This window comes from Rana temporaria, chromosome 1 (assembly GCF_905171775.1).
Source record: "Rana temporaria chromosome 1, aRanTem1.1, whole genome shotgun sequence".
Taxonomy (NCBI): domain Eukaryota; kingdom Metazoa; phylum Chordata; class Amphibia; order Anura; family Ranidae; genus Rana; species Rana temporaria.
Window position 1 is genome coordinate 281,013,590 of NC_053489.1, and position 14,275 is coordinate 281,027,864.

At 39.9% G+C, this 14,275-nt stretch overlaps 1 protein-coding gene across 4 annotated transcripts in view; it reads left to right on the forward strand.

Annotated features, from left to right (window-relative positions):
- Nucleotides 1-14,275, forward strand: part of CARNMT1 (carnosine N-methyltransferase 1) — a 49,762-nt gene that overhangs the window by 17,849 nt on the left and 17,638 nt on the right. For all 4 annotated transcript variants that reach the window (XM_040356191.1, XM_040356183.1, XM_040356175.1 and 1 more), the window contains exon 5: nucleotides 3,274-3,452. In XM_040356191.1, the coding sequence (XP_040212125.1) occupies nucleotides 3,274-3,452 (179 nt within the window). The remainder of the gene's footprint in view (nucleotides 1-3,273; nucleotides 3,453-14,275) is intronic.

Here is a 14,275-nt window from a genome sequence, read left to right on the forward strand (position 1 = left end):
AAAAATGCCATAAAAGTATGCCCTATTTTGTAGACGCTTTAACTTTTGTGCAAACCAATTAAACGCTTATTTGCGGCGTTTTTCGTTAAAAAAAAAAATGTAGAAGAATACGTATCGGCCTAAACTGAGGGGAAAAATATTTTTTTTATATATTTTTGGGGATATTTATTATAGCAAAAAGTAAAAAATATTTTTTTTTTTCAAAATTGTGGCTCTATTTTGTTTAGTGCAAAAAATAAAAACCGCAGAGGTGATCAAATACCAACTAAAAGAAAGCTCTATTTGTGGGAAAAAAAGGACGCCAATTTTGTTTGGGAGCCACGTCGCACGACCGCGCAATTGTCAGTTAAAGCGACGCAGTGCCGAATCGCAAAAAGGGGCCCGGTCATTGAGCAGCATTATGGTCCGGGGCTGATGTGGTTAAAGGAGTACACACACTTTGTGGATTTTTATTTTTGCGTCGATAGCAAACCAGTGTTAAAGTGGAGTTCCCCTCATTTCTAAGTTTATTAAAAGTCAGCAGCTACAAAAAGTGTAGTTGCTGACTTTTTATAAACATACTCGCCTGTCCCACGGTCCAGCGATGCAGCCGCCCGGAGCCCCGCTCCTCTCCCTCTCTCCTCCACCATCAAGTGTGGGCACCCAGCTGTGACAGCTTGCGTCTTCACAGCAGGGTGCACACGGCAAATGCATAAGTCATGCTGCACTCTCCTAGTGGCCATGCAATCTTCTGGAACCTGTGACGTGTCCTAGAAGAATGCAGAGAGGGAGGGGCCACCTAGGGAAAGAGGAGGAGTCGCTTTGGCGGCCAGAAGAAAGAAGCAGGAAGTGGGAAAGAAGGTACCTGTCAAAACCAGGTATCCCCCCCCCCCAAAAAAAAATGACATCCAAATGTGACTGACATGTAAGGGTCGAGGAGTGCTTAAAACAGAAGTTCCACTTTTGGGTGGAACTCGGCTTTAATTTTGACGTTCAATTTAGTTTTAGTCTTTTGATTTTAAAATGCTGTTTTAGTTAAATTGTAATGCATTTCTCTAGAATTGCCAATCTCATTATATACTCTTGGAGTAAAAAAACATGTTTATGGTATTAAGGTTTGAACATGAACTGCATGCATAGATTGAGCCATTGTGATATATTGCGTATTTATGAATTGAACCAAGTTTCATAAACCTATATTGTTTTTGACAAACATAAGTGCAACTTTAAAATAAAACTGTAAACTCTATTGACTGTAATGCCATTGCACATATTTCCTGAATTTATTGAAAATTAGGTAAAACAAATGTCAATGTAAAAAAGAGAGAGAGACAAAATTCCACAGTAGCGCACTAAATTAATCTACAAATCTCCCATACATTATGAAAAGTGTCCATATGACATATCTAAAAAAAATATATAGTTGCTCCAACATATGCAAATCAATATGGTAACTACATAAAAAGGCATCGGGCAGTTTAAGTTACATACATACATACATACATACATACTAGCACATTATGTCAAACTTACCTGAAAGCTAAGCCCTCCCTGTCACCACTCATGCGCGGTTGTTGCTGTTTCTGGCACGGCTCTGAAGGAACGGCACGGGTATGCCAATCCTTCAATGCGCTGGTGATGTCACCTAATTCATCTAAAGTAAATGTCTCCTAAACTGAACATTTAGGAGATATTTACTGTACGAATACAGTATCTCACAAAAGTGAGTACATCCCTTGCATGTTTGTAAATATTTTATACCTTTCCATGTGACAACACTGAAGAAATGACACTTTGCTACAATGTAAAGTAGTGAGTGTACAGCTTGTATAACAGTGTACATTTGCTGTCCCCTCAACACAGTCATTAATGTCTAAACCGCAAAAGTGAGTACACCCCTAAGTGAAAATGTCCAAATTGGGCCTAATTAGCCACTTTCCCTCCCCGGTGTCATGTGACTTGTTAGTGTTACAAGATCTCAGGTGTGTTAAATGTAGTGTTATCACTCTCACTGTTTCAAATTGGTCACTGGAAGTTCAACATAGCATCTCATGGCAAAGAACTCTGAAAAAAAGAGTTGTTGCTCTTCATAAAGATGGCCTAGGCTATAAGAAGATTGGCAAGAACCTGAAACTGAGCTGCAGCATAGTGGCCAAGACCACACAGCGGTCGACCAAAGAAGTTGCGTGCACATGCTCAGCGTCCTATCCAGAGGTTGTCTTTGGGAAATAGACGTATGAGTGCTGCCAAAATTGCTGCAGAGGTTAAAGGGGTAGGGGTTCAGCCTGTCAGTGCTCAGACCATACGCTGCACACTGCCTCTTCTAAAGATGACGCACAAGAAAGCCTGCAAACGTTTTGCTGAAGACAAGCAGACTAAGGACATGGATTTGACCAAGATAAACTTATATGGTTTAGATGGTGTCAAGCATGTGTGGCGGCAACCAGGTGAGGAGTACAAAGACAAGTGACTTGCCTACAGTCAAGCATGGTGGTGGGAGTGTCATGGTCTGGGGCTGCATAAGTGCTGCCGGCACTGGAGAGCTACAGTTCATTGAGGGAACCATGAATGGCAACATGTACTGTGACATAATGAAGCAGAGTATGATCCCCCTCCCTTTGGAGACTTGGCCGCAGGGCAGTATTCCAACATAACAACCCCAAACACACCTCCAAGATGACCACTGCCTTGCTAAAGAAGCGAAGGGTAAAGATGATGGACTTTCCAAGCATGTCTCCAGACATAAACTCTATTGAGCATCTGTAAAGCATCTTCAAATGGAAGGTGGAGGAGCGCAAGGTCTCCAACATCCACCAGCTCTGTGATGTCATCATGGAGGAGTGGAAAAGGACTCCAGTGGCGACCTGTGAAGTTCTGGTGAACGCCATGCCCAAGAGGGTCAAGGCAGTGCTGGAAAATAATGGTTGCCACACAATAAAGTGACACTTTAGGCCCAATTTGGACATTTTCACTTAGGGATGTACTCACTTTTGTTGCCAGCAATTTAGATATTAATGGTTGTGTAAGTTATTTTGAGGGGACAGCAAATTTGCACTGTTATACAAGCTGTACACTCAATAGTGAGGGGTGTACTCACTTTTGTGAGATACTGTAGGTAAGCCTTATAGGCTTGTGTATAGGTGAAAAGCATACAAGGGAGTTTATGCCCACTTTAAGAGTTTTCAAAATCTGTGTTTTTTTTTTTGCCTCTGTTGAGACTGTTTTAGGATATCCATTTGTTTAATTAACTAATGGTTTCTAAAGCCTGCATGATTGCCTGTCTGTTTTTTACAGATGTTCACACGTTAATACTTTTAAACTTTATCCTTGGATTCATCAGTTTAGCAACAACGTGAGATCGGCAGATCAAGTAAGACCCGTTTACTTTCCTGATGTCAATCCTCATGACCTCCCAACAAATTCAAATTTTTCCATGACTGCAGGAGACTTCCAGGAAATATATTCAGATCACAGTGAGTAAAAAGGTCCTTGATGAGTAATTCAATCCTCCATGCTATATAGAAAAGCAATGGATACATACCAAAGTGTGGTGACATTGAAATGGTCTCTGTAGGTCAGATTTCCTTCTGTGGCTTGCTATACGCCATATTTAAGTGACAGGTGTAGTATTGCTACTACAAGCAACATATGTTAAAAATATATATATATTTTAGTGCAGATGGGCCATTATGACTATGAAAACTGTATCCTGTTACTGCAGTGATATATATATATATATATATATTAGATTTGTGGAAACGTGTGAAAGCTGTAGAGGAAAAAAAAAGTCCAATGTTTCTTTCCCTTCTTCATAAACGGATTTCCAATAAAGTGTTATACTGAATTGATGTACAGTGTATATTTCGTTCTGCCTTTTTATCACAACTTGAATGTATTGCATTCTCCTGTCCCTTAGAAGTGTGATGGTATTTTACTCTGCCACATATTGGAGTTTCTCATTTGAGCTTTCACAACACTACTTGCATACTAAGATGATGGCTACTGCGCTAAGCCACGGCATTTGTTTAAACAAAAAAAAAAAAATGGTCATGGCGTTTTTCTGAGTGTTTATGTGTGACAACTTTTATATGCAGAAAAATGAATAAAACCATGGCAATTCCTGGTTGGTGCAAAACGATTCTTACCAAAACTCCAAATGTTTTGATTTAAATAGGAAATTTTAGAGTACAACGGAACAAAATCAATTTTTCCTGGAGTTCTCCTGAGAGCTTCTTCTTTCTTCTTTCTTATTTCTTTCTTCTTTCTTCTTTCTTATTTCTTTCTTCTTTCTTTCTTTCTTTCTTCTTCTTTCTTCTTCTCCTCCTTCTCTAGAAAACAGTGTCACTGTAAATATTATAAAAACAATATTCTCTTCCCTGTAGCAGTATTAATTTAATGTCCATTTTCGATTTTTGTCATAGTCTTTTGACTAAAATACCATTTTAGTTTTAGTCAATATCCAGTACATTTTAGTCAAACAAAATCCAATGGGTTTAGTTAAATTGTAATGCGTTATTTAAAGACAGCTTTATTACAATGGTTAAAATACATAAAAAAAAATCTGTGCCAATGTACATCAATTGCTATGTTTACAATACATATTTTAGAACTACAAATATGGTGGTGGCGGCATACAGGAATGACGTTAAATTGTAATGCGTTATTTAAAGTGGATGTATTTAAAGTAGATGTCACAATGTAGAGAATAAGATTTCCTATCATCTGTGCCCAGTCTTGCCACACAGAGTTAATCCAGCGCTGAGCAATCCTCTTTTATTCAGTGAAATAAAACAGACTTCCAGATAAAGACCAAAGTCCTTGCTTGAGTGACAGGTTATTTACATATCTCGTGCACTAGCTTGCAGACATGCACAGCTTCTGTAAAGTGCACATTTCACATCCCCCTCCCCTCCCCTCTCCTCCTCTCCTCTCCCATCCAGCTCTCCCAGGATTGGCTGTCTTTCCTGTGTTTTGATTAAATGTTTTCAAAATATGGGGTGATCCACAGTTCAGTGTAAACAGCCATCAGAATATACATAGACAAACTGTGCATGTCTGCAAGCTAGTGCACGAGATATGTAAATAACCTGTCACTCAAGCAAGGACTTTGGTCTTTATCTGGAAGTCTGTTTTATTTCGCTGAACAATAATAAGAGGATTGCTCAGCGCTGGATTATCTCTGTGTGGCAAGACTGGGCACAGATGATAGGAAATCATGTTCTCTACATTGTGACATCCACTTTAAGCATTTCCAAACTCATTATATACTACAGGAGTAAAAATCTAATAACATGTTCTCCTTTTTTTTTTTTTTTTTTTTATAAGGTATTTAGGTTTGAACATGCACTAAAGACACAGATTTAGCCGTTGTGATATATAATGTCTTCAGAAATGAAAACGAGGGGTTGATTTACTAAAACGGTGGAGAGTACAAAATCTGGTACAGCTTTGCATAGAAATCAATCGGCTTCCAGGTTTTTTTGTCAAAGCTTCGTTAAACAAGATGAAGTTAGAAGCTGATTGGCTACTATGCACAGCTGCACCAGATTTCGCGAACTCCAGCTTTAGTATATGAATCCCCCAAGTTTCATTAACAAAAAGAGATAGTGAGACTGAGTGTAATGTGTGGAATTGCATTGGAGAGGGAAAGGCTCGATAAGAGGCTGTGTCCCTGTGCCAATACAACTTCCCGATAGTCAGGGGGCTGGGGCTTTAATAGACAGATGGAGCTCTGAGGAAAGCAGAAGCTCATGTAGGTCGTCATCGTTTTTGTCAATTGACTTCAAACTTCTTTTATTTTTTTCATCACTGAAAGCATACAGCTGACAAAAACTGATGAAAATTTTCTTTGACAAAATTAACTTCCATGCAGAGGTATTTATAAAGGCTGTTGCATGCAATCCTCACATAAACTGGTCAGTCTGTAGACACAATTCTAATCATTATATCTTTGGGGTTTATTCAGTGGCACAATATTTGGTTCTATTAAAACTAAAAGTGTGCTTTTACCTTTTTTTTTTTTTTTTTTGTTTTATTATTTTTTGGTTTCCTCAATGTAATACCTGAACTGTGAAGAATAATGGTGACCTGGCATATATAAACCACTCCTGACAGAGCAGTCCGATTGCCACATCTGGAATAGAAAACTTGAAAATAAGCTATTGCCAATTTTATCAGCATACACATGCAGGTTTCCATATATAGTTGAGAAAAGAAGTCCATATACAGTGATGAAAATAAGTATTTGAACACCCTGCTATTTTGCAAGTTCTCCCACTTGGAAATCATGGAGGGGTCTGAAATTGTTATCGTAGGTGCATGTCCACTGTGAGAGACATAATCAAAAAAAAAAAAATCCAGAAATCACAATGTATGATTTTTTTAACACTTTTTTTGTATGATACAGCTGCAAATAAGTATTTGAACACCTGAGAAAATCAATGTTAATATTTGGTACAGTAGCCTTTGTTTGCAATTACAGAGGTCAAACGTTTCTTGTAGTTTTTCACCAGGTTTGCACACACTGGAGGAGGGATTTTGGCCCACTCCTCCACACAGATCTTCTCTAGATCAGTCAGGTTTCTGGGCTGTCACTGAGAAACACGGAGTTTGAGCTCCCTCCAAAGATTCTCTATTGGGTTTAGGTCTGGAGACTGGCTAGGCCACGCCAGAACCTTGATATGCTTCTTACAGAGCCACTCCTTGGTTATCCTGGCTGTGTGCTTCGGGTCATTGTCATGTTGGAAGACCCAGCCTCGACCCATCTTCAAAGCTCTAACTGAGGGAAGGAGGTTGTTGCCCAAAATTTTGCAATACATGGCCCCGGTCATCCTCTCCTTAATACAGTGCAGTCGCCCTGTCCCATGTGCAGAAAAACACCCCCAAAGCATGATGCTACCACCCCCATGCTTCACAGTAGGGATGGTGTTCTTGGGATGGTACTCATCTTTCTTCTTCCTCCAAACACGGTTAGTGGAATTATGACCAAAAAGTTCTATTTTGGTCTCATCTGACCACATGACTTTCTCCCATGACTCCTCTGGATCATCCAAATGGTCATTGGCAAACTTAAGACGGGCCTTGACATGTGCTGGTTTAAGCAGGGAAACCTTCCGTGCCATGCATGATTTCAAACCATGACGTCTTAGTGCAGTGTTTCTCAACCTTTTTCCAGTCAGGGCGCCCTTAAAAAGTATTTTCAGTCTTAAGGCACCCCAGTCCAAGGCTTGGTTCACATTACGGTGTGTCGCAGAACAAGCGCAAAATCACGCTTATTCCTGACACAGACAAATGCTCTGCTCTTTAGGGGTACCATTAATTCTTAATGATACCCCCACACATTGGAAAATGTGGGGTGCTTTTGCTGCAGTGCAATTAAAAAAAAAAAAAAAAAAAAAGGTTGGCGACTAGTTTTCCTGCATTTTTGTGGGTACGGAAATGAATGGACTGCCCTACATGCAGCTACACAGATGTGAACCAAGGGCTTGTTCACATGTCATAGGGGTGGTAAAACCACATGGTTGAGCTGTTTTTTCCACCCCCAACTTCTCCACCTTTAGCTGCAGAGGCAGCAGCGGAGGGTGTTCACATGCTGTGGCTGCAACTGGAGGTATACTAAGGGTGAATGGGGCTGCACTGCAACTACCCTGCAACTGTGTGCAGTGCACGGTTGCGGTGTAGTGATGCTGCATTTACGGGCTTAAAACAGGTGGTAAAGAGGCAACATAATGCCTCTCTACCGCCTGTCAAATGCCTCTGAAAAACGATCTGTGCATGGATTGCTTTTCCGAGGAGCAGCAGTCCTTGCTGCTATCAAACAAGCCCTACAAAAGCCATTCTGATGGTACAGGAATGGGGGGGGGGGCAGGATTAAAAGTAACATACACACATAGAGACACATGCTTACACACATACATACACATGCGCGCGCGCGCACACACACACACACACACATGTATAAAGCTATTTTAAATTGAATCTAGCTTCTAGCTCAGTACCTTTCCAGATTCCTCATTCAGCTGGGTACTGCACTCTAGGGAGAAGCAGAGAGCACAGCATACTCCTCTGCACTTTACTTTCACTTTTGAAGCAGTTTGGCAGGAGATCATGCTCATCTGACAGCCTTCTCTCCACTGACCCCGCGGCACACCTGAGAACCTCTGAAGGCACACCAGTGTGCCGCAGCACACTGGTTGAGAAAGGTTGTCTTAGTGTATTACCAACAGTAACCTTGGAAACGGTGGTCCCAGCTCTTTTCAGGTCATTGACCAGCTCCTTCCGTGTAGTCCTGGGCTGATTTCTCACCTTTCTTAGGATCATTGAGACCCCACGAGGTGAGATTTTGCATGGAGCCCCAGTCCGAGGGAGATTGACAGTCATGTTTAGCTTCTTCCATTTTCTAATGATTGCTCCAACAGTGGACCTTTTTTCACCAAGCTGCTTGGCAATTTCCCCGTAGCCCTTTCCAGCCTTGTGGAGGTGTACAATTTTGTCTCTAGTGTCTTTGGACAGCTCTTTGGTCTTGGCCATGTTAGTAGTTGGATTCTTACTGATTGTATGGGGTGGACAGGTGTCTTTATGCAGCTAATGACCTCAAACAGGTGCATCTAATTTAGGATAATAAATGGAGTGGAGGTGGACATTTTAAAGGCAGACTAACAGGTCTTTGAGGGTCAGAATTCTAGCTGATAGACAGGTGTTCAAATACTTATTTGCAGCTGTATCATACAAATAAATAGTTAAAAAATCATAAATTGTGATTTCTGATTATGTCTCTCACAGTGGACATGCACCTACGATGACAATTTCAGACCCCTCCATGATTTCCAAGTGGGAGAACTTGCAAAATAGCAGGGTGTTCAAATACTTATTTTCCTCACTGTATATCTCTGGCTTCTTGTCCTGGCAATTTTGTCCTGAAAAAAGCTTCAGTGCATGTATTTCTCACCAATATGCCATCTCAATAGGTGTAAACTTGTAACCGTTTCCATATGCACTATCCCAAAACAAAAATGGGTTGAGTTAAAACAAAGGGACTTGTAAGGTGCTATAATGGTTCAGAAATACAAACTACTACAAATCTTTATTACAATGGTTAAAATACATTAAAAAAATTATGTGCCAATGTACATCAATTGCTATGTTTACAATACATATTTGAGAACTACAAATATGGTGGTGGCATACAGGAGTGACGTGTTTCGCAATATGGTTGCTTCCTCCGGATCCACGCCTATATTTTCAAAATATACAGTCGTGCGCAAATGTTTGCATACCCTGGCAGAAATTGTGAAATGTTGGTATTGAAAATATGACTGACTGTGCCAAAATACGGTCTTTTATTTAAGGATAGTGATCATATAAAGCCATTTGGTAGGAAAAAAGGGCGCTGAATACAATTTACATTTATATGATCAAATCAAATTTTATTATACAAATTTCAAAAAAGATGAAATCAAAATGTTATGTATAAAAATCCAAAGTGACAATTTCATACAGTTGTGTGTAAAACACACACACACACACACACACACACACACACACACACACACACACACACAGCCATGTAAAAGGTATTGCTGTAAATGAATGGGAAAAAAAAGTTACATTATTGACTTAATTTCATACATGGATAAAAGTCTATACATGCTTCTAGATGGTAGAAGACCTCTCGTAGGTATTATAAACAAATCCATAATTAATGGAACCTAAAGGATATAAAATAAGACCAACCACATTTTAGAAAAAAAGGGGGAAAGACCTAGGGATGGCGAAATACCAAAATAGATTTCCTTGGGGAATCTATGGTATTTCAACATCCTTAGGTCTTTCCCCCTTTTTTTCTAAAATGTGGTTGGTCTTGGTATGCTTTATGTTCCATTAATGGATATTAATTTTTCTATGACACACTAATGCTCCACAGAGCAGTCCAATAGGTGTTTTCATCTTCCACCAAACAGTTTCTACATTCCGGGTATGATTTTTCCATCTGATGACCTGTTTAATTTCTGGAGTTGTTTAAAATCAATATGTATGAGATGTCTTCTGCATCTAGAAGCATGTATAGACTATTATCCATGTATTAAATTAAGTTAATAATGTAATTTTTCATTCATTTATAGTGCTACTGTGTACAGGGCTTCACGAGTCTCCTGAAGAAGCCAAATTCCTGGTGAAACATGTATAGAAACCACTGTACATATATGACGACTTTATGAAATAGTGACTTTTTATTTTATACATAAAATTATTTTGATTTGAAATTGGTATAATAAAATATTTGTAATTTGTCTAAAGCACCTTTTTAAAAATCCCCCCCCCCCCTTTTTTTTTTTCTACCAAATGACTGTTTAACAAGTTTAGGATGTAGTGCCTGCATCTCTAGACAATTATTTTTTCAAATTCAATCATATAAAGCCATTTATTATCGCATAGTTTGGCTCATTTTTAAATCCTAATCAATTTCACCCAAATGGCCCTGATCAAAAATCGACATACCCTGGAATGTATGACCTTGGTACGGACGCACAAGGTTAAAATGGCAGTTAAAGGTTAATTTCCCACATCTTTTGGCTTTTTAAATTGCAATTAGTATCTGCGTATAAATATCCAATGAGTTTGATGGCTCTCATGTGGATGCACTGAGCAGGCCAGATACTGAGCCATGTGAGCAGAAAAGATTTGCATAACAAGGTCATGCAACTTTTATAAAGATGGAAAAGCATACAAAAAATATCCAAGCCTTGAATATGCCGGTCAGTACCGTTGAATCACTTATTGAGAAGTGGGAAATGTGGGGATCTCTTGATAACAAGCCATGGTCAGGTAGACCAAGAAGGATTGCAGCTACAACTGCCAGAAGAATTATTTGGGATCCAAAGAAAAATCCCACAGGTAACCTTAGGAGAAATACAGGCTGCTCTGGAAAAAGACGGTGTGGTTGTTTTCAAAGAGCACAATGATACTTGAACAAAAATTAGCTGCATGGTCGAGCTGCTAGAAAAGAAGCCTTTACTCTGCGAGTGCCACAAAAAATTACAATATGCCAGACAGAACCTTGGCATGCCTCCCAGCTTCTTGGACACTAATCTGGGGTGTCACATCCATAAGGGCTATGTTTTTGGAGAGGGGTCAGTAAGCTCTATAGTGGGGGAGATACCAGAAAATACTGGCAGATAATTAGCATTCTTCTATGCATAGGAAGCCTTTGGACTTTTCAGCATGGCAATGGCCCTAAGCACAAGGCCAAGTTGACCCTCCAGTGATAACAGAATAAAAAGATGAAGGTTCTGAAGTGGCCATCGGTCTCCTAACCTTAATCTCATCAAACCACTCTGGGGAGATTTTAAATATGCTGTTTACGCAAGATGATCAAAGACTTTGCATGACCTGGACGCACTTTGCCAATATACCACCTACAAGAATTTGGGGCCTCATAGACTACTATTGCAAAAGACTGCACGCTGTCATTGATGATATAGGGGAAATGCACAGTATTAAGAACTAAGGGTATGCAGACTTTTAAACAGGGGTCATTTTGTTTGTTTACTTGTCGCCATGTTTTGTTTTAGGATTGTGGCATTCTGTTATGACCTACAGTTGAATATGAATCTCATAAGCTCATAGAGCCAACATCATTGGCAGGACCACTCTAAATGGACGGCAGGAGTCACAGCAGTCTAGAGATGTCATCGAATACATCGGATAGCTCCACATGGATGGACGGGAGGAAGACATCAGAGGCAGTACAAATCCTGGGCGAGGGGGTGGTAGCTGGTAAGTTAACATTTCAGTTAACTAGCAGGTGAATGGTTACTAGTAACCAAACGCAAGCTAGTTACCAGAAAAAGTTGTACAGCTCCTGCCCTCCTTTGGAGCTGTTCTGCCTCTGATGTCATCCTTTCGTCCATCCATGCAGAACTGTGCTGCCTCCGATGTCAGCCTTTTGCCGTCCATACAAAGCTGTCCTGCCACTGATGTGCCCTCCTGCCTTCTGCCCTAGGTAGGACATCAAAGAGAGCTGTCATTGCTGTGAAGGGGGCCAAGGACAAGAATCTGGAGAAGTGGGGTTGATGCTAAAGGCAGGGGGAGCTGAAGACAGGAATGCAAAAGGGGGGGGGGCGGGGTTGACGACAGGAATGTGGAGGAGGAGGTGGTTTTATAAAGAGGTTAATGAGGTAGGAATGTGAAGGAGGAGGAAGGAGAGAACAGGGATGTGAGGGGAGTGATATAAAGGGGGTCTAGGACAGTAATGTGATCATGGAGGGGGCTGATATAAAGGGGGCAGAGAACAGGAATATCAAGGAAAGGTAATAATTTTGCGGAGAGTGATGTGAAGGGGGTTGAAGACACTGTAAAGGGAGAGTGGAGTGGGGGGGGGCGGGCAGTTGGCAGATGTGATGTTAAGGGGATGGAACCGTGATGTAAAGGGGGTGGGCTGAAAACACTTGTAATGACATGATTGTGATGGGAAGGATCTGGGCTAGGTTTATATCATTGCCTCCTGTGTAAAAAATAATAACTACAGCGCTAAATTAAATACTCAAAAATTATAACATTAATAAATCACCAAATAATAAAAAGCTGCAAAATTATTTGGTAGTGGGTCAAACAAAGTAAAGATGTGTATAATATAAAATATTGCGCTAATTATTAACTTAATTATGCCAACCGTGCTGAAACAGTGATTCAAAAAACAACAATATAAAAACAAATCCACAAAATGTGTCCAATTGTGTATAGGATGTGCACCAGTGTTTCAATTAAAACAACAACACCCAGTTCAGTGCAGTGATAGGATTAATCGATGTAATCACAAACACACTCCTGCTTCACAGATGGGGGGATCTCCTCCACACAGACACCGCTCATGAAAAGGAAAGGAGACAGCTCATTGCACAGATGGTATGGCACCAAAAAAGAAACAAAAGATATTCCTCTAGAATGGCACACTCACGCTACCGCCGTTAAAACAAAGCATAGATATCCAATGCACCAATCCTCCATAGGGGCCGCTCAGCTGATGTTGCATCTACTCATTCGGATCCACTGTCCGTCCCGCTCGTAGCTCCTCCCCCACGCGTTACGTCAATGGTCACTTGACTTACTCATGGGTCACTCCCCGTCAGTCCTCAGCTGTTGATATTTATAGTCAGTGAGGCTGACAGGTAAAAACAGGAGCGAAGGAGTGATTGCACATCGTCATCATTGCTGGCATTCAAAGGATTAAACATGCATTGTACACAATATCTAATGCATGTTAGCAATTTTAATAAGAACTTAAACGTTTAAAAACTTTATCTAAAAACTTTACCGATTTTGGCATTAATAGACACTGAGGATATGCATCAAAGGCATAGCAACCTCTAGTGGCTAAAAACAATATTACAGCTTATATTACAAAACCTTATTAAGCAATCAATTAGACACAGATATAATCGCATTATTAACATCCTTATAAATATACAAATAAAAATCCCAAATATATTGCGGTTTTAAAAACCATAAGTGCTCTAAGATTAAGTTACAAATATGATTTAAAATTTAAAAATTAAAAATTAAAAAATGCAGAGAGGAATTCAGTATATATTAAAAATAGATACATTATCACAAATACTTAATTAGTTATCAGAGATGAAACAATTGAGGTCGAATTCTATATTTAACCCATTGGGCGATAAAGACCTCATTTCGTGTATCCATCTTGATTCTGTTTGGCTTAAAGTCCGTACCATATGGCTACCTCTCCAATGGGGGTTATATTTAGCAATTGCCCAAAATTTGAGATCTTTAGGACTCATATTGTGGCACGAAGCGAAATGACGCGACACATTATGATTCGGAAAGCCCTTTTCAATATTTTGAACATGTTCCCTGAGCCTTTTCCATAGAGGTCTTTTTGTGCGACCAATGTACTGCAGAGAGCACGAACATTGTAGAGCATAGACAACACCCTCCGTTCTGCATGTTATTAAGTCTTTTATTTGGTATTCCTTTTGTGTAACATTGGACGTAAAGCTGGAACATTTTTGACCATTAAAGTTGGTCTTTTTGCAGGCAAAACACCTTTTACAAGGAAAAAAGCCTTTTCCCTGAAAAAAGGTAAGAGTATTTGATTTGGTGGGGGGATCGGGTACATTTTTTGCCACCAAATCCCTCAAAGAGGGAGCACGTCTGTAGATTACCCTTGGCATACTTGGAAGTATACATTGCAGCTGTTGATCAGCTTGCAATATAGACCAATGCCGTTTGAAGATCAATTCCAGTTGTCTATGTTGGACATTATAGTCCAAAATTA